At 35.0% G+C, this 27,685-nt stretch overlaps 1 protein-coding gene across 3 annotated transcripts in view; it reads left to right on the top strand.

Annotated features, from left to right (window-relative positions):
• The window catches only part of ARFGEF2 (ARF guanine nucleotide exchange factor 2), a 54,670-nt gene that overhangs the window by 12,755 nt on the left and 14,230 nt on the right, over nucleotides 1–27,685 (top strand). The window contains exons 5-30 of one of the 3 annotated variants that reach the window (XM_083358784.1): nucleotides 652–831; nucleotides 2,341–2,560; nucleotides 3,922–3,990; nucleotides 4,284–4,447; nucleotides 7,567–7,697; nucleotides 8,525–8,759; nucleotides 9,014–9,113; nucleotides 9,973–10,112; nucleotides 10,488–10,596; nucleotides 14,289–14,490; nucleotides 15,801–15,912; nucleotides 17,421–17,626; nucleotides 18,427–18,511; nucleotides 18,603–18,774; nucleotides 20,075–20,226; nucleotides 20,571–20,699; nucleotides 21,095–21,253; nucleotides 22,196–22,343; nucleotides 22,744–22,843; nucleotides 23,398–23,438; nucleotides 23,524–23,693; nucleotides 24,618–24,769; nucleotides 24,873–25,045; nucleotides 25,922–26,082; nucleotides 26,650–26,780; nucleotides 26,942–27,071. In XM_083358784.1, the coding sequence (XP_083214910.1) occupies nucleotides 652–831; nucleotides 2,341–2,560; nucleotides 3,922–3,990; nucleotides 4,284–4,447; nucleotides 7,567–7,697; nucleotides 8,525–8,759; nucleotides 9,014–9,113; nucleotides 9,973–10,112; nucleotides 10,488–10,596; nucleotides 14,289–14,490; nucleotides 15,801–15,912; nucleotides 17,421–17,626; nucleotides 18,427–18,511; nucleotides 18,603–18,774; nucleotides 20,075–20,226; nucleotides 20,571–20,699; nucleotides 21,095–21,253; nucleotides 22,196–22,343; nucleotides 22,744–22,843; nucleotides 23,398–23,438; nucleotides 23,524–23,693; nucleotides 24,618–24,769; nucleotides 24,873–25,045; nucleotides 25,922–26,082; nucleotides 26,650–26,780; nucleotides 26,942–27,071 (3,771 nt within the window). Of the gene's footprint in view, nucleotides 1–651; nucleotides 832–2,340; nucleotides 2,561–3,918; nucleotides 3,991–4,283; nucleotides 4,448–7,566; nucleotides 7,698–8,524; nucleotides 8,760–9,013; nucleotides 9,114–9,972; nucleotides 10,113–10,487; nucleotides 10,597–14,288; nucleotides 14,491–15,800; nucleotides 15,913–17,420; nucleotides 17,627–18,426; nucleotides 18,512–18,602; nucleotides 18,775–20,074; nucleotides 20,227–20,570; nucleotides 20,700–21,094; nucleotides 21,254–22,195; nucleotides 22,344–22,743; nucleotides 22,844–23,397; nucleotides 23,439–23,523; nucleotides 23,694–24,617; nucleotides 24,770–24,872; nucleotides 25,046–25,921; nucleotides 26,083–26,649; nucleotides 26,781–26,941; nucleotides 27,072–27,685 lie in introns of all 3 variants that reach the window. The other 2 variants (XM_083358783.1, XM_083358785.1) reach the window with 2 other exon arrangements.

The following is a 27,685-nucleotide window of genomic DNA, read 5'->3' as shown; positions in this document are numbered from 1 at the left end:
TCCAATATGTCGTGCTATGTCACGTGACGTCGCAAGTTTGACATGTCTGTTCTATAAAGAAGTATTTCAGGACAACAGTGTGTGTTGCTGTCAAGGAGGTGGGGGGTGGGGCTATTTTATTATTTTAATATATATATATATAATATATAATATATAATCAGCCCAGGTTCGAATCTCAGATAAAGGGTATGACTGACTGATGAGAACATAAGAAGTTCGAAATGGCCATATCAGCCTCCCTAAATTCTTTATTAGCAATTTGAATAATTTACACAAATAGTGAGCTGTCATAAGTTGTGACTATATCCTGTGGATAGCCTTGGGTTAGGCCAAAACAGGAAAGAAAGATTTAATTAGCAAGGTATATTCAAAAGACTTGACAATACTTCACACACACACACACACACACACACACACACACACACACACATTGTGCTTTATTTTCTGTAAGCTGCCTGGAGTCCATGTGAGCGGTTATATAAATTTTCCTAAATAAATAAATAAAATCAACATATGTTAGCAAAGGTTTGGTGAATTTTATTCCTTTTTAACCCTTAATTCAAAAACACCTATTTAAAAGTGCTGAGTAATACATATTTTAAAAAAAGGTTTTGTCAATTTATTATAATGTCTATGTGCCTTTTTTCCCAGGCTCTTCTTACTGCTGTCACATCTCCATATATAGAAATTCATGAAGGAACAATCCTTCAAACTGTTAGAACTTGTTACAACATCTACCTGGCCAGTAAAAATCTCATTAATCAAACAACTGCCAAGGCTACTCTCACTCAAATGCTGAATGTCATTTTCACACGGATGGAAAACCAGGCTGTATGTAACAAATATTTCTTTCTCTGACTTATACTGTATATGCATCTTTGATTATTGATTATGCTATTGTTTTTCCTTTTTTATATTCATGTTGTGTATTATCTAAAAATAGAAGAAATGACTCAATTGAGAGAGTTTGTGGGTTATTTTTTTATTTGCAATCTGCTTATTTTAGATCTTGCAACTCAGTTGTCATCTGTTTTCCTCATAATGATGGGATATTGTGCTATTGATAGCAATCCTAATTAGGAAGGATTCCAAGGGCGGCAAAAATGGAACTTGGTAATTAAAAGTTCCTTGGCACTGGGCTTAGAATAAACTTTAGACATAAAACTTGTGTTTGCTGTTTTCTTCCCCTCTTATTTACCTAGTATGTCCACTATTTTTTAATTTGGCATATTCACAAATGTGATATTTCCTGAATCAGTCAAGAATCTAGTTAGTAAAATTGAAAATATACGTTCAAATCACAGTGTACACTTTAACCTGTTGTTTCCTATCCATGTCTTGGATGATAATTATGTTCAACTTCATTTAGACCTGATGACAAACTCAGAAAAGGAGAAGAGTTTATGATTTAATTTGTGTGACTTATCCTCCAAATCGTGTATCCTGTCAAAACAGATTCTCTGCAGCTCTATTCCAAAATTTACAACAACAGATGGAACTTTGTTTCATTTTGTGATGGAAAACTAAAATGTAATCCTAAGTAGACTTTACAAAGCTTAAAGAAAAAAGGGAAACCCAACCCTGATCCAAAATATCTGAGAAAATAAATGATTAACTCTATATTTACTGTATGATATAACCATATTCATTGTTGTGTTATCCATTTCAGCCTTCACTATATCAAAAGTTTTAAGACGGTCCCTATTTTAGATTACATGCTTCTGGAAGATGCTGACTATAACTGATATTGTTTGATATTCCTGCACTGAATGTCAGATTAAAAGGGCATAATAAAAAACAACCTTTGTTTTCCTTAAGTTGAGGAAATACTTTCTATTGGCTTTCTTTCTTTTCCTTTCCCCCCTCATATTTATATTAGTTTGCATTTGTTTTTATCTTCCTTTTAAAATGTTTTAATATGAGAAAATGTATTATAGATGAAATGTGAAATAGTAATAATTTTATTTAAATTTAACTGCCTAATCTTATAGATTTGGGTAGCTTATAAATACAAAAAAACCCCACACACATAAGAAAAGCAATTAAAAGCATACAAACCCCACCCAGGTAGCCTAAGCTAAAAGAATAATAAAAATAATATCTGAAACCAAACCCCAGGCCTGAGTTTCTCTCTCCCTCTCCCTCTCTATACACACACACATTTTGGAAAACACTTCATACTACAGTGTCCTGGAACATTAAACAAGGCATTTCTTTAATATATAGGAAGACATAAACATTTGGAACCACTTTAAGAGTATTTAGTTATGTTTCTTTCTGTTAAATATTTTTTGGAACATATTTTGATGTATGTTGTGGAAACACTTTCATTTTTTTAAGATGCAAGAGACAAGAGAACTAGAAAAACCAATTCAACAAAAATCCCAATCTCCTATGATTCATACTGTGTCAGGGTCTCCTAAATTTAGCCGACTGAAGAATAGCCAACAAGAAAGCAAACCCTCGACTCCTGTAAAAGCAGACTTGACTAATGGAGAGCCAGAAAAAAAAGAAAATGGAGATGACAAACCACAGGATGATTCCACTTCTGCAGAACGTGGTAATTAAACCTTAGTATATGTGGCTTAAAACTTTATGGAGGTCTGGTTCAATGCCAATGCTGCATTCCACTCACTTTGCCTATTGTGTGCTAACTTCATTATAAAGGTCATGGTTTGAATTTTGCAAAGTTCTCCATTACATCTAAACAGTAAAACTATGAAACTGGCTTAGTCAACAAACCACACAAAGTATCTAGTATCTGAGGATGGCCTTAAGGGACAAAATGAAGAGCCACTACTAAGGCAATGATCAGACAAGCATGACTCAAATCCATTCCAAGAAACTAATTTGAGTAAATGACCCAGATTGTTTGCCCCCTCCCCCATATGAAAGGGTAGCACATTCAGATTTGCAATATTCTATTACTGTAGCTTTTTTAATAAAAGTAGTTTTAGATCTATATGGCATTGGTCTGGTGTACCTTATAAAACTGAGAGTGTTCACCATTAAATTAAAGTGCCATAATTTATAAGTAATGCGGAACTGTAGTTGAATACAAATCAGGACTGTTGCATCCAAGCCACAGCATGATTTGGAAAGGGGGAAAAATAAAAAAAGAAATGTAATGTCATGACACTGATACTGCTGCGTAAATCATAGTTTTGGGTAATTCTTCAAATATATTCAAAGTAAAGTAAAATGATTAATCTAGAATGGCAATTTTGATTTACCTTTCTTTCTTAAGAAAGTATACTTTTACATTTTGATGAATTTATTCTAACATTTTATCATTTTTCTTCCATTGACCACTTTAAAAAAATCTAGCTCGCAGAGTATTTTAAAAATGGTTATCTGCAGGCAATAATCATGTCAGTATATTATCAGTGTATTATGTAGCATCAGGATTTCATAATTTCTGTTCTATTATTGTTCTGTTTATAAGGCATAATCTTTTAGGAGGGCTCTGTCTCATCACAACTATTGATTCTCAGTGATTTTTAATAGCTCATCACTGAGCAGAATGTACCCATGAGATGCAGTTCAGTGTAGCATGTATGTTACAATTAAGTGACATTGTAATATTCTTTACATAGCACCCGATTTGTCTTTGAGTTGTGTAGACAGGTGTCTTGATAAACATGCATATTGAGAAATCTGCAGGAAGCTTCTGATAATTGTAATCACCTCTGTGGAGAGCCTTAGCTGTCCAAGCCAGTAGTTGTGACTGTCAGGGGTGGCTCATTGCCCCATTGAGGAAGTTTGTAAGTCTCCTGTGCAAATTGGACATTAAAGGTCAGTTTTTTTCTTACTAGGCTTCATGAATTTACAAAAAAATTCAGGGACTAGTGCTTTTTTAAAAAAAGATGATCAATCGCAATTTTTTTCCAAATAACTTCTTAATATATATTTTATCAGAAGAAGAAACTGATGGAGGCAAAGAAATTGTTAAAGAAATCTTGGAGGATGTGGTCACTTCAGCAGTTAGAGGTAAACGTTATTTGGCTAGGTCTCTCTCTTTCTTCCTGCCTTTTTAAAAAGAACATCCTCATTCTTAATTTTTTCTTTAGGATGACACTCTTGGTAAGAATAAATTAAAACCAGACCTAACTGCCTTTTCACATAAAAGATTCTGTATCAGCCTAACAACTCCCATATTATTAGAGAAAAACGGATTCAGTACTTTAGCAAATTTCTGTTTTCTTATTGTTTTCTATTGACTCTCTGAATTAAATTCTTTACAAAATGTTTGGTATGTAATTATGACAAATACAATTCTTCAGCCTCTTTAGACGAAGAACTTCTAAAGCAAGGTCTGCCTGAATCAAGTAGGATTTTACCTGAGCTGGGAACTCCAGTTCTTGCCTCTCCAAGTGGCAGTCATGAAAATCAGCAAGCAAATGGAATTTCAGATGATAGACAGTCTGTCTCCTCCACAGATAATCTGGTAGGGCTCTTAAACATATAATAATTTGAATGTAAAACTCCTAACTTTGGGGAGAAGGGGATTGTTTGAAGATAGGTATCTGTGGCTAGGGTTGGAGAAGACACTAAAATATTTGGAAGGGCAAACCTAGCTCCAAAACCAACAAATGGTCAAAACCTATGGATTTCATTAACAATTTAGCTACTTAGGTTGGTATTTACTACTATGATAAAACAGATGCTGCATTGTTCTATTGAACTATGAATTTGGAGCAAAGTATAACAAAATGAAAAAATTATTTTGGAATATTAGCTTAACAGTCTTTTTGCAGTTGATTCTACTTTCTGTCAAACCTTTTAGATTTTTTTTAATTCTACCTTTATTATTTTAATAAGCAACTCAAGATGGCACATATGCCTAATAGTTTTTCCTCCTCCTATTTTTCTACAACAACTCTGAGATGGGTTGGACTGCGAGTGAGTGACTGGCTCAAAGTCATCCACTGGTTTTCATGCATAAGCTCGGACCAGAACTCACAGGTTTTGCTGGGTTTGCCCCATCTACAAGGAGTGCAGAATTATTAGGCAAGTTGTATTTTTGAGGATTAATTTTATTATTGAACAACAACCATGTTCTCAATGAACCCAAAAAACTCATTAATATCAAAGCTGAATATTTTTGGAAGTAGTTTTTAGTTTGTTTTTAGTTATAGCTATTTTAGGGGGATATCTGTGTGTGCAGGTAACTATTTCTGTGCATAATTATTAGGCAACTTAACAAAAAACAAATATATACCCATTTCAATTATTTATTTTTACCAGTGAAACCAATATAACATCTCAACATTCACAAATATACATTTCTGACATTCAAAAACATAACAAAAACAAATCAGTGACCAATATAGCCACCTTTCTTTGCAAGGACACTCAAAAGCCTGTCATCCATGGATTCTGTCAGTGTTTTGATCTGTTCACCATCAACATTGCGTGCAGCAGCAACCACAGCCTCCCAGACACTGTTCAGAGAGGTGTACTGTTTTCCCTCCTTGTAAATCTCACATTTGATGATGGACCACAGGTTCTCAATGGGGTTCAGATCAGGTGAACAAGGAGGCCATGTCATTAGATTTCCTTCTTTTATACCCTTTCTTGCCAGCCACGCTGTGGAGTACTTGGACGCATGTGATGGAGCATTGTCCTGCATGAAAATCATGTTTTTCTTGAAGGATGCAGACTTCTTCCTGTACCACTGCTTGAAGAAGGTGTCTTCCAGAAACTGGCAGTAGGACTGGGAGTTGAGCTTGACTCCATCCTCAACCCGAAAAGGCCCCACAAGCTCATCTTTGATGATACCAGCCCAAACCAGTACTCCACCTCCACCTTGCTGGCGTCTGAGTCGGACTGGAGCTCTCTGCCCTTTACCAATCCAGCCACGGGCCCATCCATCTGGCCCATCAAGACTCACTCTCATTTCATCAGTCCATAAAACCTTAGAAAAATCAGTCTTGAGATATTTCTTGGCCCAGTCTTGACGTTTCAGCTTGTGTGTCTTGTTCAGTGGTGGTCGTCTTTCAGCCTTTCTTACCTTGGCCATGTCTCTGAGTATTGCACACCTTGTGCTTTTGGGCACTCCAGTGATGTTGCAGCTCTGAAATATGGCCAAACTGGTGGCAAGTGGCATCTTGGCAGCTGCACGCTTGACTTTTCTCAGTTCATGGGCAGTTATTTTGCGCCTTGGTTTCTCCACACGCTTCTTGCGACCCTGTTGACTATTTTGAATGAAACGCTTGATTGTTCGATGATCACGCTTCAGAAGCTTTGCAATTTTAAGAGTGCTGCATCCCTCTGCAAGATATCTCACTATTTTTGACTTTTCTGAGCCTGTCAAGTCCTTCTTTTGACCCATTTTGCCAAAGGAAAGGAAGTTGCCTAATAATTATGCACACCTGATACAGGGTGTTGATGTCATTAGACCACACCCCTTCTCATTACAGAGATGCACATCACCTAATATGTTTAATTGGTAGTAGGCTTTCGAGCCTATACAGCTTGGAGTAAGACAACATGCATAAAGAGGATGATGTGGTCAAAATACTCATTTGCCTAATAATTCTGCACTCCCTGTATTTATTAGCTGTAGCTATAATTTATTAACACATCCATAGAAATTACTCGTCCCAGCTTTTGCCCACCTAGCAGTTTGAAAGCACATAAAAATGCAAGTAGAAAAATAGGGACCACTACGGTGGGAAGGTAACAGCCTTCCGTGCGTCTTTGGCATCTAGTCATGCCGGCCACATGACCACGGAGACGTCCTCGGACAAGCGCTGGCTCTTCGGCTATGAAACGGAGATGAGCACCGGCCCCTAGAGTCGGAAACGACTAGCACGCATGTGCGGGGGAACCTTTACCTTTACCTTTTTAGAAATTAGTTGTACTTTGTTCTGCTAAGATAGAATTGCATAAAATTTTCTATATTCTTATAATATGATGAATTAGTTACTGTAATGATAAATATACATATTTATTGCTGTGTCATAGGCAAGCATACATGAATGTGCTGCTTTTTTATAATGCATTTTAACTCACCACAACTGGTTAGATATAATAGATATTTTAATTCAGGTGCTTGGATGTTAACTTTAAAAAATGTATGCTTTTAATAAAAAAATATAATATTAGAGAACCATAATATTAGAAAATACAATTAATTTTTTTAATAAACAGCTTAGTTGAGTTAACATGTTAAAGTAATTTCTTAATATTAATCGAATGTTAGATTCAACAGTAGTAAATATATTTTTATATCAGCTTTATTTAGAATCTGACTAAAGTGGGTTGTAGGCGTAAATGATTCACTTTCAGATTTAATCATTACCTGTCCACTTGAGTTGAGAGCCCGTGTTTTTAATGGTATTGTATTGGAAAAAATGGGAAGAAATTGTGCAACCATTATTCAGGCTGCACAAATCTGAGGATACACACATACACATAGAGTTACAGGTTCATTCTTGCGTAATGTTCAATCTCAAAAAACTTGTTCTGCCTTTTAATGTTAGAGTGTAATCATCACTAAAGAGTTAAACATTGGTCAAAATTAGCCATCCTAACTAATTCTTCTGTTGCTTTGATTTTTAGGAAACTGATGTCCCTGGGCCTCAAACCGTTGCAAAGTTCTCCCATATCCTTCAGAAAGATGCCTTTCTTGTGTTCCGGTCATTGTGCAAACTTTCAATGAAACCACTTGGTGATGGGCCTCCAGATCCCAAGTAAAAACTAAAAGAAAAATTATGACTTGTATTTTGTCCATTTGCTAGTACAAATATCAGAGAACAAATTAATCACTTACAATTTGATTTTACCTGCTTATGTAGAAAAGCTAAACCATTTTAGTAAAAAGAAACATGCTCTTAATAATTTAATTTGCTTTCTGACTGAATCCACTGTTTTCCAAACGACATATAGTACTAAGATGGTATACACTGTATATTCATCCCAAAATATGAAACTTGCAAAGCTTGCTATCCAAGAACCGAATTTAGGTTCTTGTAAATACCGGTGGGCCAAACAGATGTCTTTGGACCCATGTGTTTTATTCTCAAGTGTCAGAAAAGAAAATATTGTGTGGATAAGTTATTGAGTTATTGGTTCTGCTGCTAGAATAGAAGATGGTTGTGTGCACAAAGAGGAAAAGACAATATTAGAAGAAGCATAGTAAATGAAAAGGCATGTAGTGAGATTATTTTTACAATATAAATTGCTTTATTTCTTAATTTAGTTAAAACTAAAATGGAGTCTTTTAAGTTCAAAGTGCCTTTAATAAAATAATCTTTGTGCGTTGCAGACGTCCAATGCTGCAGTGCTGTTCTCAGTGGCATGTAATAAAAGAGATGTTTGTTGTTACTTCTCTTGATATCTATGGTGAAGTGAATTGGAATCAATCCATTTTTAAATTTTCAAAAAATGGGGACAAATTGGTCAAAGGTTTTGAGATTTCAGAATAAGGGTCATCTTTCAGAGTCACATTCCACAAGTAACTTAGCAAAAAAGAGGGTTTTTGTAAAAAAATAAGTTTTTTTCTTTTTTCCATTTTCAGATCTCATGAAATGCGCTCTAAAATAGTATCACTTCAGCTGCTGCTTTCGGTTTTGCAAAATGCTGGTCCAGTCTTCAGGACACATGAAATGTTTATAAATGCAATCAAGCAATACCTCTGTGTAGCATTGTCTAAAAATGGAGTGTCTTCTGTTCCTGATGTGTTTGAGCTCTCTCTTGCAATCTTCCTTACCCTACTTTCAAATTTTAAGATTCATTTAAAAATGCAAATTGAGGTAAGAAAGTTTTGGGTTTTTTTCCGTTACATTAAGGGATTTATATTCTCTTTTGGTTAACTTTGTACTAAACATCACTGGTTCTGTATATAGTTTATCTCTCAGATAAATGTAATATGTTTCAAGACGTATGTGTATAAAGTCAGCATTTTTTTTTCAAATTTGAATGAGTTTCACAAAAATGAACAATGCTTAAATGGAATTATGCTTATACTACAAATATTTTTGCTGCTTTTTACATGTCTGTTCAACAGGTGTTTTTCAAAGAGATCTTCCTGAATATTTTAGAAACTTCTACCAGCTCTTTTGAGCACAAGTGGATGGTTATTCAGACTCTGACTAGGATTTCTGCAGGTAATTTGTTAATGTCTTAATAAACCTTCCTTTTCTGCTTTCTTAAAAAAATATATAATGCAGTATAGGAATCTAAATGTAGGCATACAGAGGAGATTTTTTCCCCAGAATTTCTTGTAATCCTATCTTGATGTTTGTGTCTAAGCTTTTCCTATAAATAGTTGCATGAAGAAACAAAGGTAGCTGATGTATGGGCTTTTCCTGTAATGAATATATTTGCACCATTTAATCTCCTGATAAGAATAGGTAGGTTATACTGTAGATAATTATCCAAGCCAATATTTGTGTTCTCTGGAGGTTAACTCCCCCCACATCCCACTGGCAAATTTTACTAGCAAAATGAAAAACTCAGCAGTACATTTTTTTTGTAATACACTTAGTTCCTTTAAAAAAAAAAGTAAACTAAAATTTCTTCCTCTAAAACAGGCTGAAAATTTCAGACCAACCCTCATTGCTATGCTTCTTGTATCCTGTTTTCTGTTTACATCTGTCTTTACATCTGTTCAGGGGTTTTACTTAAGAATTGAAATCAGCCTTTAAACATGGCTAAATAGTACCATATCCAAACTACCATTTAGAATCAGTCTTACTAAAAGTGCTTTGGAAATGAAGGGCAAACAAGGGAACAAAGGGGAGTGTCTGGATTTGCATGAAACATTTCCTTCTTTTGAAAACTCATGTCCAGGACATTTTTAAGATTAGGAAACATTCCAATCCTGATATTATAATGCAAATAATCAGCTCTCATTTTCTTTTATGTATTTTCTTGATTAGAATGGAAAAATGCCTTGTGATATTGTATTGTCTCTCTAAATCATTGCCAGTCAACTGAATTTCCTAAATTATATTTCCGTTTTAGATGCCCAGTGCGTAGTGGACATATATGTTAACTATGACTGTGACTTAAATGCTGCTAATATTTTTGAACGGCTTGTAAATGATTTATCTAAAATTGCTCAAGGACGTAGTGGACATGAGTTAGGCATGACACCACTGCAGGTAAGATCTTGTGGTTTTTTTAATTCTGAAATTATTCACCACATCAGTAGCAGTACCCCCTAAATAAATATATATAGAAGTTTAATATTAATATATATTTGTATTTTTGCTTCTTTGCATTACTGTATCCCAGTTATTCTATTAACTTGTGTATCATAGATTTTAGGAGCATATTTTCCTTGGAGACAGATCCAGGCCTGAGTAACTGTTAGCAGTAGAAGAGATAGCACTATAATCTACGCATTCGTAAATCAAGATTGATTTTATTTTGCATCAATCCATAGTATTTTTGGTGAATTTGCACTGCTCTTCCTTTGAAATGAAGCTATTGACCATTTTCAGTATAGTTAATTGTTCCCCCTTTTTTGCATATAGGAACTAAGTCTAAGGAAGAAAGGTCTTGAATGTTTGGTCTCTATTTTAAAGTGCATGGTTGAATGGAGCAAGGACCTATATGTGAATCCAAATCATCAGGCCAGCATTGGTAAGAAATCCCAAAACATACTTATAGTTGTTAGTTCAATTTTTCTTGCTTTCCATTTACTAATTAAGTCTAGTTTCTTGATCTTAGGGGTTCACAAAACTAGAATTTTCTATGGCAGTTTTTGTAATGAGAGGTGGAAGTAGAATATGCCAGTTTTTCTCTATTTGTGAAAAATAATGAGAAACATTATAAGAATTGAAATTCAACATGTCTGGGGATCAATGCTGTGGAGAAAGCCAAAATGTACTGTTGAATGAAAAATATCCATCAGGGTCTAGTCTAAGCAGGGAATGAACAAAATAGAGACTGCTTTAGAAAAAAACATTGTAGTTTATTGAAGAGCTGAACCACAAGACATGAGGCTTGGAGCAGCTGACCACACGTAGCTGGGAGCGGTGGGTTTTTATACTTCTTGGGCTTTTGTGTTTGGAGTTCCTGTTATGTGGCATGAACTTTGACCTGAGGTTCAGTGTGCCTTTCTGGTATTCTAATGGTGATGGGTTAATCCTATTATGTCCCAAAGATCATATCCTGCTTCTTTGGGGCTGGGGCTGATGGCTTACTTCCTGTGTTGAGTGAGGAGTTGCTGGTTCTAATTCTATCACTCTGCTATTGTTAGCTATCAGTTTCACTGCAAGGGATTTTAAAAGGTCCTGTCTTGAATGGGCTTCTGCCTGGTAGTATATGTTCATGAATGGGGCCTCAAACTTTCTGAATAGGATTATCAAATCTGCATTTCTACAGACCTGGCCTCTGCCTGGGGCTATTAAGAAAAACTGGGACTGCTTTTCTGCCTTTAAGATCCTTTGGGGAAATATAATATTCTGCCTTTCAATATTCCCAAAATATTTCTTTCTCTGGGGGGCGGGAGGGGGATTGCTGTTCTCCTATGGTACTTTTATGAGATAACAGGATTCTAGTTCCAAATAACTAGAAACTTTTTGAATTTCTAAGTTGGCAACTATAACAGAATTACTCTGTGGAAAGTTGAGTGGTCCAAAAATTTTACAAACAAACAAAACATAAGAACATTTATGGGGTTTTGCGCAGTAGTGTGTGGCCGAGGTACTGGAGCTCCGCACCCCATGGCTGGCTTTGCCCTGCCAGGGGATCCTAAATGGGTCTAAGTCGCCCTGGAGAAGCGACAAAAAAGGAGAGCCCCCTCCCCCCGTTGATCACAGAAAGACGGCGGTTGATCCGTTTGATCCAGGTGAAGCCCCCAAACCCGACAGGAGAAAGGCTAGCTGCACATCAGTGACTAGCCCAAGCTACCAGCAACCAAAGTCCAAAAGCACTAACTAGAACAACTGTGAACAGCGTGCTTGGAACTGGGTGAGAATATCAATGTTCTCCTAATTTGTAACGGATTTCCTGGAAAAGATCCCCAAGAAGCAAAAAATCTTCTGAAAGTGAGAAGGGAGGGGATCACACCCCCACCCTTCCATAGACGGAAGCGGTGATTTAATTTTTATGGGGGACAGAACTATATTGAAATGAAGTTAATAATACTGTAGTCTGGATAAATCTGAAAATTATGAAAACCGTTAAGATTTCACATCTGAAAAAGTATTAATGAAATTATAAAAAACAATTATTCATCTTAAAAGTTGAAAAATGAATAGCTACTGACATCTAGTGGAGGATTGGAGCATAGAACAATAGCTGCATTGATTCAGAAATTGGCAAGATGCCCAGAAATAAAGAACAAATTGTTCCTTTCAACCTCAGTGACTTCTAGCCAAATAGAGAGCACCTGGGAACAGAGGAAAGAAAATACACTGGGCCACCTACTACAGATTGAGAACTATATTTGTTTCAAAAACTGCTGACTGCTGATTATAAACACTTACTGAGCGGTGATCTCTAAGCTCAAGAATTGTCTGCAGACAAAGAAAAACTTTGACTTTTGGCTAATCTTTTAAGAAGGAATTTACTGGATGGTTAAACATTCTGGATTGCAGTTTTGGCTGGCTGTAAGATCCCTGAATAGAAGAACTGCTGCTATAAATTATGCTTTCAGTGGTGCTTTGACAATTGGAAATGCCTTGGATGATAACAACCATATATAAAGATAAGAATTATATAAGATTTGGTTGCTTGGATTTTAAGATTGGCTGGTTTAACAAGGCTAATCATAGAGACTATGGTACCGGTGAAAGAATATCTGGAGGGGGGAGTTAAATGGATGTTGCATACCTATCTAAAAGTGACAGGAAACCACACCTAATACCTCCTTCTGAAGGCCCCAGCCTGGAATAACAGAGACCTGCAGGAACAATACTCCAAGGAAAAGCAAATATTTTCCAGGAGGAAATGTATGCAATGCTGTAACAGATACAAATGACAATGGTGTCAAATCATGATGAGATTAAAAACAACTTTGACGATATAAAAATGAGCACATATTTAACCTAAACTTACAATTAAAAAACTCAGAAAACAACGACAAAGAATGAACAAACAAACCAGGTAAAACACCAACCAGAGGACAGTGACCCAAAGAGCAAAGCTACAGATGAAGAAAACCATAGCTTAGTACAAACAAAAGAAAACTTGTAAGATTTCACTATAACAATGGAAATGGAAAAGATATCTTATTTTTCAGGGCTTCAAAACAAACTTGAAGATAGGAAAGAAGATCTAACAAAATGGATTATAGGGCAGCCAGGAGAATCATTAAAGTTTGAGAGACAAAAAAATGCATGTCTTACTTAACTTGTCTCTTCTATTCCCAACAATATTTACAAAAATACAGGAAGAATCCCCTGGCAAGTTGAACACACTGACTTTGAAAGTTACTTGGCAAAAGAAGAAGGCTAGAGTTAGATTCAAGAGATTTGATTTGACTTACCAGATGGAGTACTATATGATTAAACACTTGTTTGAATATGGTTAAAAGAATAGATATATTATGGATATATAGGGGCCCTACAGTAAGAGGGACAAGTTTTACAAGTAGTATAGTATTTTTTATAATATATGAAATATAAAAATATTGGGATGGTGTGTGTGAATGGAAAGTTTCGATATTTAAAGGTAATTAGAGAAAATTATGACTGATAAGAATGATTTGAATACAGAGGGGAAATTTAGCTTAAATAAGAATTGAAAACAGGACATGTAGTGACTTAATAAGATGACTTTTATAAATTGAATGAAACATAAGCTGATCAGAAAAAATGTTATATGTTGATATTACCGTTATTTGTACAAACACAAGAAAAATGTTTATGTCCAACTTCATATTGAAAATATTAAGAACTATATTTGTTTAATGTTGACAAAAGGAGAATACTACTGGAAGAAGAGAAGATCAAAGCAATATATCATTAATCAATATATTGATTATGGAACTATAGAATTTAATTATTATTGATTGTTTTTAAATATATGAGCCCAGACAACACGCTGTTTACCAAGCACTAAAGATTGTTATTGTAAAAAAAATCAGTAAAATATATATTTTTAAAAAGAACATAATGACAAGCAAGTATTTTTCTCCTGGAATTCTCACATATGAAAACCAATTTCCCTCCCTTTGATCTGTTAGCTCTGTGAACTATTGGGAAATTTGGAGATTGGGAATAGGCTTACATCTTGATTTTTATAGCTTTAAGTTTGCGCAGTGGTATAAATACATTTTCTCTCAGTTGTATGTAGGTTTTGAGTATCTCGTTCTTTTTTATGTGCAGGCCCAGACAAACCTTCAGGCCAAGAAATAGGGGAAGGAAGATGTTTGGAGATTGGGGGACGAAGAAGCAGCGCAAGCTCTTTAGACTCAACAGTATCCTCAGGAATTGGGAGTGTTGGCATCCAGTCTGCTACTGCTGATGATCCAGAACAATGTGAGGTCATCAAGCAACAAAAAGAGATAATTGAACATGGGATTGAACTGTGAGTTGAAGTTAATGCTGGAGTAGTTTCCAATCAGTCTTTTCCTGCTAGATACTTTTTATTCGCTGCTGTTTTATTTGCTGTGTAAGAAAATGAAGGTATTATCAAGTAAGCTAGAATTAAAAATCAAGTGCACTTCAGATGGTCTCAACTAGCAAATTAATTTTACTGACTGCCCTTTATTTGCATTTGTATTTATAAAATCATTTATGCAAAATTAACTGACCAAATTTTAAACTCTAAATATACATTTTGAAGAAATGTTTTATGTTATTTATTAGTGCATGTATGTTTGGATGAAGATTGTTATAAATGATTATAAATGGGAAATGCTCTTATGTTTTCTTTAAATCACATACTGTTTCTTTGGATAGATTGTACTGAATGCCATTGAATGAACAGCATGTTAAAGTCTGTAGTCCTTTCCTCCCTCTGTTTGCAAATTATTATTTTTTAACTGATTTCTGCTCTTTGCTGATCCTTGGCACAAAGAAATTATTCCATAAAATCATATAACAAAATGACTTCGGTGAACAGAAAGGCACTTTTGCTTATACGAGGCATCTTTGCTGAATTCTTTTGATGTTCTCATTCAGCTGTTTTCCAGTATCTCATCTCATATTATTCCATCCCACACTGTTAATTGTTTGCATCTAGCTTTCTATATTTTTCTACATAAATTAGGATTTCAGTATTGATATTTAAATGTAGTTGTACTTATAAAATAGGTGGCAGGATCTGATTAACCTTATTTGGGTTTGGAAGTTAAGTAAGGTTATATGTAGTTGGTAGTTGGATGGGATATTAGGGCTGTAGACTAGATTTGGAATAGCAAACTCCTCTGTTTTGCTGCCAAGAAAACTCTGAATTTAGGTAAAGTTTTCAATACAGTAATTGAGCTTAGTTTGAAGGATAATTTATATTATGCAGTATTTTTAATTATATAATACATTCTGATCAACTGGGGACAAAATAATGTGGGAAAATTCTTTAATAGCATCTGTGCAGTTTGTAGAACCATTTTAATATTAAAGAGTCTTTCTGTGCTATGCTGCATAACCCATTTTGTAAGTTTTCTAAGTTCAGTCAACACTTAGAATCATAAACTCAGATATGTTAGTCTAGATTTCCATGATATGTCAACAAAGGGACAAAAAATAAGTCAAATATGTTGCACATATATCTACATAACTTTCCTACTTCTGTTAAGCTTGTTGCATGAAGCCAGCCTTGCACCAAGAGTACAAGAGTCACAGTACAAGCAGTTTACATTTTTCCTCTGCCTTCTCTGTCTTATTTGCACCAAACAGATTTAACAAGAAATGCAAGAGAGGACTACAATATTTGCAAGAGCAGAGAATGCTTGGAGAAACAGCAGAAGACATAGCACAGTTTTTGCATCAAGAAGAGCGCCTGTCTTCTGTAAGGCTAAATCTTGCATTAACAAAACCTTGGGTTTCTTCAAATTGCATCTTACATCTTCATGTGATTCTTACAGTTTTTTGTATTTCATGTTATAAAGGAATCTAAATATTAGACTAAATATCTAATAGTTGTATTTAGATGCTTCTCTTACTGGAGCTTAAGAACATTTATGTCCAGTTTGGCAACAAAGTCACAAAACCCTCCATGGAGGTTGTTACTCTGCCATTCACTTACAGAGTCATTGTGAGGAACATGCTGAGCATCTAAAAGATAAAATTGCTTCCTGTTTCAGGACCTGTGGCCTCCAAGGGCATGGGAGGTCTCATCTCCTGGTTTTAACAATAATGATACCTTCCTTGGGTTTTATGTATTTTAATTTTTGTATCTTTTCTGAGAATTTGTTTTTAATTTGTTTTATGATTGTTCATCACAGTCACTTGTTGAGATGGGCATCCATACACATTGAATAAATTACATAAAGAACACACATTCCAAAATTGTGGAAACCTTTTGGGAAAAGTGTATTTTTGAGGTTTGATGGCTAATAACACCAGGGGTTTTTTTGCAGGGGGGGAGTAGTAGATAATTTAATCAAGAATGTATGTGCACTGTATTTTATGAAATGTTATAGCCAAATAACCAAAAAAGGAAGCACAACTTTCTTAGGTCAGGTAGCTTTCCTTCATCTGATTGTAGCCAATGAGCATGAGTGTTTAGAGAGCCAATCAGATGTCATCTTGTTTTGGCAATGAGCCAATCAGATCACAGTAGGATTCAGTTATTGATGTCATGTATTGAAGCTGAGAGGAGGACATTTGTCAGTGTGTTATGTGAGCGCTATCAAGTTGGTTGGGTTGTTTTGTGTTCTTTCATTTAGTGAGCTTGTAAAACGTAATAAAATTAAAGTAAGGCTGCAGAGAGTTGACTGGTTACCCAGAAAGCGATGTAAAATAATATTATTAAGTGAACAAGGCTACAGTTATAAAGAAATAAGAAGAAAAATTGGTGGAAACTTAACCAAAGGTGGCATTTCTACTGTACACTTTTCCTAAAAGGTTTCCACAATTTTGGTCACTACTGTACCTAAGATTTCTTAGAGCTTGTTAACGAGCTATCTTGTTCTGATTTTATAGCCTTTTTATCAGATGCCAATTAAGCTTAAAATGATGTGACTGTTTACTTAGAAATAAAAAGCAGAGGAGACATCCCTGGCCTACACTGTGGCAGGTTTACCTAAATTCTTTTCCCTTCTTTTGTTTAGCTGTGTTGAGAAACAGTACCATTAGTAATGCTTGGATGTTGATCTTTCTTTCCCCCCCCCAAAAGCACATGATGCCCTTCAAATGGTGACTGCTATAGCAATAATAGTCAAATATGGTACTGTTGTATTCTAATTATATGTCCTACCAGTAGAAATAAAAATAATCCACAGTAGCTAAGATTGTAAAGTTTTAAAAATGAATTATTAATATGCTCTTTCTTCCATTTTGTTTTCCTCATGTTAGAGCCAAGTGGGAGAATTTCTGGGGGATAGTAACAAATTTAACAAGGAGGTGATGTACGCCTATGTAGACCTGCTTGATTTCTGTGGAAAGGACTTCGTCTCTGCTTTACGCATATTTCTGGAAGGATTTCGGTTACCTGGTGAAGCTCAGAAGATTGATAGACTAATGGAAAAATTTGCTGCTAGATATATTGAATGCAATCAAGGGTAACTTGAGATCTGTGGTGTACTCTGTGTAATAGTTAAGGTGCTGAAAGAGATCAGGAGACAAGGTGTAGATCCACTCATGGAAACTCTTTGATGACTTTAGATCAGTCACAAGACAAGAAATCTAATGAATAAATACATGGTAAATGTTATAATGCAATGGAATGCATTTTTAAAGCCTTCATTAAAAGAAAATTGAGGTGATAAGCTACGCCAATTGCCTTGCTACCTAGTTTCACAAAGTATTTCTTTTTAAAATATTTCCTTAAAAAAAATAAGCACAAGTTATTTGTCAGCTACTCTCAACCTGGCATCCTCCAGATATGGACGGAACAGCAACTCTCAAACTTCTAGCCAACTTGGGTGGTATACTCTCAAGACATTTGGAGGTTTCAAGTTAGAATTTGTTTTACGTGTTTAAAATAAAATAGGCTAAGACCCCCTTTTTCAGTTAGATACATATTTTAAAAGTAGAAATGTTACTCTAGGATGCAAGCCAAACTATAAAAAATGATTTTTCTAGAGGTTTTCTGCTTATATATTGTGGTAGTTCTTTCATATGGTGAATTACTGAGATAGTAGACATTCAGAATTATCAAGTTCCTGTTTTTCTGTGCTGAAATTGGTAGAAAATCTGTAAAAACCTCTAGTTACAGATAAATAAATAATTCCTACTTTTCTGTTTGAATGACATTTTTAAATTAGTGTATTCAGTAAGAATCATTTTGTATATACGAAGAGGATAACAGAGACAAAGATGTAATATTCTAAAATCTTGCTTTTTTTCCTTTTCTTTCCAGCCAAACTCTCTTTGCCAGTGCTGATACTGCTTATGTTTTAGCATATTCTATTATAATGTTGACAACAGACCTGCATAGTCCTCAGGTAAACATGTAAAGAAAGATTTTGCCAGACAGGTACAGTTGAATTTCTAGGAATTTAAAATTTTCTCTTTACTGATGTTTGAATTTAACAGGTAAAGAATAAGATGACAAAAGAACAATACATTAAAATGAACCGTGGGATCAATGACAGCAAAGATCTTCCAGAAGAATATTTGTCTACTATCTATGATGAAATAGAAGGAAAGAAAATTGCCATGAAGGACACAAAAGAATATGCAATCACTACCAAATCTACTAAACCAAGTATGACTTTTTCTCTAAAAAAATATGTAGCCTTTTTTTAAGCATACCATTACTTTGTGGATTAAGCAATTAAACTTTTGTGAGTACAGTGTTGGCCGAATCTTCATTTGTTACATTGGACCAATATATTTTGCAGCCACTCTTACCTCCCAGACTGGTATTGTAAAATAAATATCTACTAAAAACTTCTTGGATGAAGAATATTTATAATATTTAAAATCATGCATTTAAAAACTTGAATCTAACCTGGCCATGGGCGTGCAATAGCGGCCTCTTCTTTTACCTGATCCCCTGGAACTGCTTGGAGACTTCCTCCCCTTCTACCTGCCAACTCTTCTAGCCTGGACAGTTGATCCCCAGGATAGGAAAGGGAGCAGGTAGGGGACTAGGGATGAATTTTAGCAGATGGTTAGACCCTTCCTTCCAAATCTCGGATTATCACTTAAGAGATGTCTGGAAGTTTTGAGAATGAGATTATTCCAAAGTGGAGGTTGTTACTGCTACCCTTCTGTTTGACGAAGCAGGGTATCTGATAATAGAGAGTGATCATCCAGAATGAATAAAATAATAAAATAAAATAACAGCAATGGAAGCCAATGCTAAAGATTGTAGGAGTTCCAATGAGCACTTTGAGTTGTTTGTAATAAGTTACTGATTGTAACTTATCTTTGGAGTGTATTGGTTATTTTATTGTTTACAGATTTAAAGTCTGAAATGGTATAGGATCTCCTACTTGAGCTAGAGGTTGGCCTGCAAGGCCTCCAAGGTCCCTTCCAGCTCTATTTTGATTGACCTATGATCATAATTGAGTTCAAAATTTGTTTCTAAGTGAGATATTTGTTAAGTGAGTTGCTCCATTTTACAATCTTTTTTGCCACAGTTGTTAAGTAAATAACTGCAGTTTCAAGTTAGTAACACGGTTGTTAAGTGAATCTGGCTTCTCCATTGACTTGGCTTGTCAGAAGGTCGCAAAAGGTGATCACATGACACCAGGACACTGCAACCGTCATAAATGTGAGTCAGTTGCCAAGTAGCTGAATTTTGATCACATAACCATGTTGATGCTGCATTGGTCGTAGGTCTGAAAAATTTTTATAAGTCACTTTTTCCACTGCAATTGTAACTTCGAATGGTCATTAAACTAACTGTTGTAGGTCAAGGACTACCTGTATTTTAAGTTGGTTTTTTTTGGAAATGTAGAAAGTATATCTTTTTTTAAAGTCTATATCCTGTTTGTTTAAAATTGTGTGTGTGTGTGTGAATGTTTAAAAACACATTTGGGTAACAAGATATTTTTTAGGTGTAGCCAATGAGAAGCAGCGACGGTTGTTATACAATCTAGAAATGGAACAAATGGCAAAGACTGCTAAAGCCCTTATGGAGGCAGTAAGCCATGCAAAGTCACCCTTTACTAGTGCAACCCATCTGGATCATGTCAGACCTATGTTCAAAGTATGTATGCAATTAAACTTAAAGATATTTAACACTGTTTTCAAATATGTCAAATGTAAAACTGAAATTATAAGTGTGTTTAATAAATGGGATATTTAGAATATGCAGTGACATATCAAGAGTGTAAAAGACAGGCTGGAAGTAATGGAGGAAAGAGGATGTATATTAGATTTTGCTATAGACAGAATTTAAAAAGATATTTCAAAACTTACTTTATTTCTTGGTTTAGTGTTAAAAGTTAGCAGTCGCTTTTGTCTTTATATTAGATTGCTCTTTGGCACAAGATGCATTTACTTGATAATAAATTTAAAGCTATTTCTTTTTCTCTGCCTCTTCAATGTTAGCTTGTATGGACTCCATTACTTGCTGCTTATAGTGTTGGTCTTCAGAACTGTGATGATATTGAAGTGGCCTCATTGTGCTTAGAAGGAATACGATGTGCTATCCGAATAGCCTGCATTTTTGGCATGCAGGTTGGTATACTGTTATTTTATGCAATACATATTCTATACAATGTTAAATGCAGAGTAGCAGCATTCTGAAATTATCAATTATTTCTTAGCCTTGGTCTAAAGTTGTGTACACATCTAGCAGTTATAGGATATGCCTGATATGCCAAATTAAGTCTTTGGCTTCTCTCTGGCGTCTTGGAGAACTATTACCTGTCATTGGATATGGTTTATGGCAGGTTTCTCTTTAATTCTCTCAATTCAAATACTTATTCCTATGTTTCATATTCGCCCATTCACATCTGCATATCAGGCTTCCATCTTAACTAGCCTTATATAACTTTGTCAGCCCATATTATCTCTTTTGAGGATTTTTTTATTACAATGGTTTATTTCAACTTCTGCTTTTTATATTTTAGCTTGAACGAGATGCTTATGTTCAGGCACTTGCTCGCTTTTCCTTGTTGACTGCCAGTTCCAGCATTACAGAAATGAAGCAGAAGAACATAGATACAATTAAAACACTTATTACAGTGGCACACACTGATGGCAATTATCTGGGAAATTCCTGGCATGAGGTAAATAACCACCATTTGCAACAACATTTTTTTGCCAGTTTCCAGTGTTTATATCTGGTTCCTGGCAAAAAAAACTCCCACTGAGGAAAATTAATTTGCTTAACTACCATCATATTTGTTTAACAACAACTGCAAAAAATCCTTTCCAGTTTCATTGACTTATGATTGCAATTCCAAGCTCATTTATGGTCGTAAGTCAAGGACTACCTGTAAGATGCTATTTATCAACCTAGAACTGAGGAGTTGTCAGAGGAAGCATGTGGTAGACCCCATCAGTTGGGGAATTCCAGGAGGAGAAGTGCCTTCTCTGCCATAGCTCCTGCCCTTTGGAACATCTTGCCTCCTGAGGGGAGATTTGCTCCCATCCTCCAAACCTTTTTTAAGGGCCTGAAGACTTGGCTCTGCCTATTAGTTTGGGGACCAATGGGGGAATATCACACTGGAGGTGATTGGTGGGCCAATAGCAGATCTCACCTCCCCCCCATACATTCTGTGCCGTCCCTCCCCATCTGTCAGAGATGGGCAGCAAACAAATTTAATTAATAACAACAACAACCTGACAACAACAGTCCTTGGTCAAGGGACTACATTTCAGATTATTTTGTCATTAATGGTCATAGCTAGCAATATCGTTATGTCCGTAAAATAGATGGGCAAATATGCTTCCGCCTATTTTTGGAGAGTGGGGACGAAGGCTTAAGAGACAAAGTGGGTACCATAAGTCTATGGTTGTTATAACACCAAAAATAGGGAGGATGAAGCCAAATTTGGAAACTATATAACACACTTAAAATACTGTTTATATAGAGAGAGCTATTCTTCAGTGAAGATTGGAACAAAAAGGGAAGTCTTTGCCTATATGGAGTTTACCCTAGATTTTGGAACTACTTCATTTAGAAAGTTTATTGTTACTGGGCTTGATAATGAATTTGCTTTCATTAGATTCTAAAATGCATCAGCCAGCTGGAGTTAGCACAGCTGATAGGAACTGGAGTTAAAACACGCTATCTGTCTGGGTCTGGTCGTGAAAGGGAAGGGAGTCTCAAAGGTTTCACCTCCGGAGGAGAAGATTTCATGGGACTTGGACTGGGTGAGAATTTGACTCTCTTATACCTATAATTATACTATTTCCCTCACAACATTTTGTCACTGTAGTAAATGCTCAGTTTTATTATTTCTGATGGAGCTAGCTATTTTAACCTTGCACGAATTCTTTTTAATGTAATTTATGATAATAAAAATAAGAAACTGAACAAACCCTATAAATTACTTTTTATCATAACTTCAGTCATGTTGTCATTCTGTGAGCCCCCAGCTTCTGAATCACATGTAAATATAATAAAATGATCACCTCAGTCTGCCAGTTTTGTAATTCTTTCAAATTCTTATCTATATGCTATTGAATCACAGTGAAATAGCCCTTGAAATGGATCCTAGTGGTGACTTATCTTTTATATATAACAACTTAATTTTGGTCTTTTCCTAATAAGGTAACTTTGTTGGTGGAAGTGTTGATAGAAGACAAATAGCCAGCATTCAGGAATCTGTAGGAGAAACCAGTTCTCAAAGTGTGGTGGTAGCAGTGGACAGGTATAGTATTGTTTCTGTATGAAGTATGATAAATTATTTCAGTAGGATGTAACATTCATTTTGGGATTCATATACTAATTTAAATACTTTTTAAATAAATCAATCAATTATATCACAATTTGGTTAGATTTCAGTCAAAAAATGAGAATTAACATTGAAAAAATGCCATGGTTGTTGTTGAGTCTTTTCCTTCTCCAACACAAAATGCCATGTAATACTTTAAAGTTATAGTTGTCCTGCAATCTGAAAATAGGTAGTTCTCAACTTAAAAAAGTTTTAGTGAACATTCACAGTTAACAACGGCATTGAAAAAGGCAACATATTACCATTTTTCACAAGACTGTGGCAAGAAAGATTGTAAATTGGGGTAAAACTCACTTAATAACTATCTCGCTTAGCAACAGAAATTTTGGGCTTAATTGTGGTCATAAGTCGAGGACTAGCTGTACTATATAGAAATTTTGTTTCTTCAAAATCAAATACAGTAGTGTAGTATGATCACGCCTTAATATTCTGTATGTTGAGGATTAATACTGCTTCTCTGTTTTTCATAGGATATTCACTGGTTCAACTAGATTAGATGGAAATGCAATAGGTATGTTGAAAAATATCTTCTGAAATGAAAAATAACTGTATCAGACCTTATTGTATTTAACAGGTCTTATTTCTTAAACTTTTAGTTGATTTTGTTCGATGGCTGTGTGCTGTTTCCATGGATGAACTGGCTTCCCCTCACCATCCCCGGATGTTCAGCTTGCAGAAAATAGTTGAAATATCCTATTATAACATGAATAGAATTAGACTGCAGTGGTCCAGGATATGGCATGTAATTGGAGATCATTTTAACAAGGTATTTTAAATTTTAAACACTGCAAAGTTTCTTTGATACAATTTAGATATGAAAATTAATTTCCATGTAGTTGTTTCGACTTAAGACTTATAAAGTTCTAGTGGCAGGTTTTGTACCAGACTTACATTATCTTGACATGGAATCATTATAGTGTACTCTATACTGTTTATACATGGATTATGACAGAAAATGTCAATTTGGTACTATTTGCAAGGACTCGGGTCTCTCAACCTGGGGACTGTATGTAGCAAATAGGCAAAATTACACATTATTTGTATAAATATCCAATATCTATTGCCTGTAATTTTATTCTAAACTTTCTTGAGATTTTTAAAACAGGAAAGTGTATATAAAATGTATTTAAATAAAATGCATTTGTTTTCTGAAATAACCCTAATAATGTAATTCATAATTTTGGATTTCATAGGGTGATGAAAAATTGTTATGAAGATGTTTGCTGTTCAAGTAGGGTGACAAAAGAGTTTAATGTACTAAAAACTTTTAAATGTATGAAAAAATCACTTTTATAGCATGTAAAAATATACATAACATACAAATATTTCCATAATTACAGTTACAGGTTTAAATATTTTTTTTGTTCCTTGATGATTTTGGCCTATTTTCTATATGTAGATTTATTTGTTTGTTTATTCTATGTGTATTTGCCTTAAGACACTAATATTTTTAAGATTACAGGCTCAAATTACTTAAGTTTCATAAGCTTGTACCTGATTAGAATAGAGTAAATTATAAACGAACAGAATTTCCTGAAAAGATACAAGTCCAACTCTGGACTTACTGTGATTATGTCTGTTGCCTAAAGTCAAAGATAGTTACAACAGATGGAAGCATTGGATTTCAGTAGTCTGGATTATTATCTGGGATTATTATTCTTTAAGGGAATTCCTATTTTCTCATTTATAGGTTGGCTGCAATCCCAATGAAGATGTGGCAATTTTTGCAGTTGATTCTTTGAGGCAACTGTCAATGAAGTTTCTTGAAAAGGGGGAGTTAGCCAATTTCCGATTTCAGAAAGACTTTTTGAGGCCTTTTGAGCATATCATGAAGAAAAACAGGTCTGTTATGCGTCTTGAAATGTAAATGGTTTCTTTTGCTTATCTAGTATTTATAAATACCATGCAGAAAAAGTTCTCTAATAAAGTAATATTTTCCTTTTAGATCCCCAACTATTCGGGACATGGTAATACGTTGTATTACTCAGATGGTGAACTCTCAAGCTGCTAATATTCGCTCAGGGTGGAAAAATATCTTTGCAGTATTTCATCAAGCAGCATCTGATCATGATGGGAATATTGTGGAGTTGGCATTCCAAACAACAGCACATATAGTTAGTAAGTGCTATGAAAACTAACATCCCAAAAGAAATCAATACTGACCATCTTTATATCGTAGAAATAACAAAATTTGAAATATTCTGTTTTCTTGCTTATGTTACAAATGTATTTCTCATTTCTCTTTACAATATAAAAATGAGTGTGGGCTGGGTGACAGTTCTCTTCAGACTGTTCAGATTACGCTACAAGAAAATTCACTGACAAAAGTATGGTTACATTTGCAGTGAAACTAATGTATTACTAGAGGTCACTAGTTGTGACTTCTGTTGTTTGTTGTTAGTTGCGAAGTCGTGTCTGACCCATCGCGACCCTATGGACAACGTTCCTCCAGGCCTTCCTGTCCTCTACCATCTTCTGGAGTCCATTTAAGCTCACGCCTACTGCTTCAGTGACTCCATCCAGCCACCTCATTCTCTGTCGTCCCCTTCTTCTCTTGCCCTCAATCTTTCCCAGCATCAGGCTCTTCTCCAGTGAGTCCTTCCTTCTCATTAGGTGGCCAAAGTATTTGAGTTTTAGCTTCAGGATCTGGCCTTCTAAAGAGCAGTCAGGGTTGATCTCCTCTAGGACTGACCGGTTTGATCGCCTTGCAGTCCAAGGGACTCGCAGGAGTCTTCTCCAGCACTTCTAGTATACCTGTTTACTTCCTGGGCCATGTAAATATAATTGGTTACACCTGTACATTGTAAGTTAGGCAGGCTTGGTATAGCTGGTCAGCTTTCAGTACTGCAATTCTTTGACTTTTTATTATTGTATCAAAGATCAAATGTTTCCTTCTAATTCACATGGTTTCCTTGGGGATCAGCTACCCAAGATATCCAATGGTAATGTAATTTTTTAATGGTGGCTTGTTTTTCCTTTTATTTTCTTCTACAGCTACTATCTTTCAACAGCATTTTCCTGCAGCCATAGATTCATTCCAGGATGCTGTAAAATGTTTATCAGAGTTTGCCTGCAACGCCACCTTTCCGGATACCAGTATGGAAGCAATTAGACTTATTCGTTACTGTGCAAGATATGTTTCTGAAAGACCACAGGTATTTCTTTTAATTTGTATTTCAAACTCCAAATTAATCTTCCAAGAGAGCTTTTATAAATTTCCATATTAGACCAGCACTTACTGGTCTTTTCCCTTTTAAAACTGAAACTCACCATTATTGACTTCAAACTGATGTACAATTCTGTCTGGAGAATATAAATATCCTGATTTATCAACCTATTCTTTATATGATGATCAATATATAATGATCAATATATTTTCAATATATATCAATATATTTCAATATATATCAATATATTTTCAAATATAATTTAAGAAGACTTAAATCTCCTATCCTACTTAATTTCAAATATATTTATAAATAAATATATTTAAATTTAATTAAATAAATAAATAAATAAACATGTTAAACTGAAACATGTTTCAGTTTAAATTTTGTGTTACTAGGAAATATGAATTTCTTGTAAAGTGTAGATTTACATGTGTTTAAAACATGTTTAAAACATTTCCTGCTTTTATTTACCTTCATTTATCAATCTTGCAGCAAGATCTGATTAAATGGGACTGTATTTGTATTAATTTACCAGCTCTCATCTGTTCACAGGTTTTGAGAGAATATACAAGTGATGACATGAATGTAGCACCTGGAGACAGGGTTTGGGTTAGAGGATGGTTCCCCATTTTGTTCGAGCTTTCTTGTATTATCAATCGATGCAAGCTAGATGTGCGGACAAGGTAATGAAGTGATGTAATTATAATTGCTAGTAAAACATATTTTTAAAACATTTTAAGGTTTAGATATGCAGGATATTGGGAGTAAATTACATTATGTTACTTTTTCTTTTTTTTGCTAATGTTTTTAACTATTTCTGATGGCTGTTTTCCTTACATTGTAGGGGACTAACAGTTATGTTTGAAATCATGAAGAGTTATGGCCAAACCTTTGAAAAACACTGGTGGCAAGATCTATTTCGAATTGTATTTAGAATATTTGACAATATGAAGCTTCCAGAGCAGCAAACAGAGGTATTGAAAGCAATGTTATATTATCTAATTAGGTTTAGAATGCTTTAAAAAGTTATATAAAACAAGAATAACAGCCAAATACATTTCTGGTGGTTTGAGAAAAGAAAAGCTTTAAAATTAAAACTTTCAATCTGGTATTTTCCCTGTATGTTAAAGTTTAATTGCCACAACCCCCAGTTACTCCAGTTCCAAAATTGAGAATTATGAGAGTTGTATTCCAAAATGTCTGGAAGGCAACTGGTTGGAATAAGCTAAGTTATAAAGCTCTTTTAATAAATAAATCTAACACACAAAATGGAGACTAACTCCCCCACGTCTCTATCTTTTAGATAGGTCCAAGATCATATCCAGTTCATCTCTTTGCCAAATCCCATCAGACCAAAATTGACCCTCCCTACCCCAGACAAAGCCCCACTGCATTCCCATCTAAACCTTTTTGCCTAGTAATAGAACTGACTCCACGTACACTGACAAGGGCCAGCCTAGTTTCCCCAGTCTGGTCAGCCAGTCGAATTCCCAAGATTTCCAGCCTTTTTCATTGTACAGAGTCCCTCTTTCTTGTAAAGGAGCCATCTAATTAACATACTGCTTTATCTTGTGCTGTTTCTTTAGAA

The sequence above is a fragment of the Vipera ursinii genome, assembly GCF_947247035.1.
Source record: "Vipera ursinii genome assembly, chromosome: 3".
NCBI classification, from domain to species: domain Eukaryota; kingdom Metazoa; phylum Chordata; class Lepidosauria; order Squamata; family Viperidae; genus Vipera; species Vipera ursinii.
The sequence above is the reverse complement of the archived record's forward strand: the minus strand, read 5'-3'. Positions and strand labels throughout refer to the sequence as shown.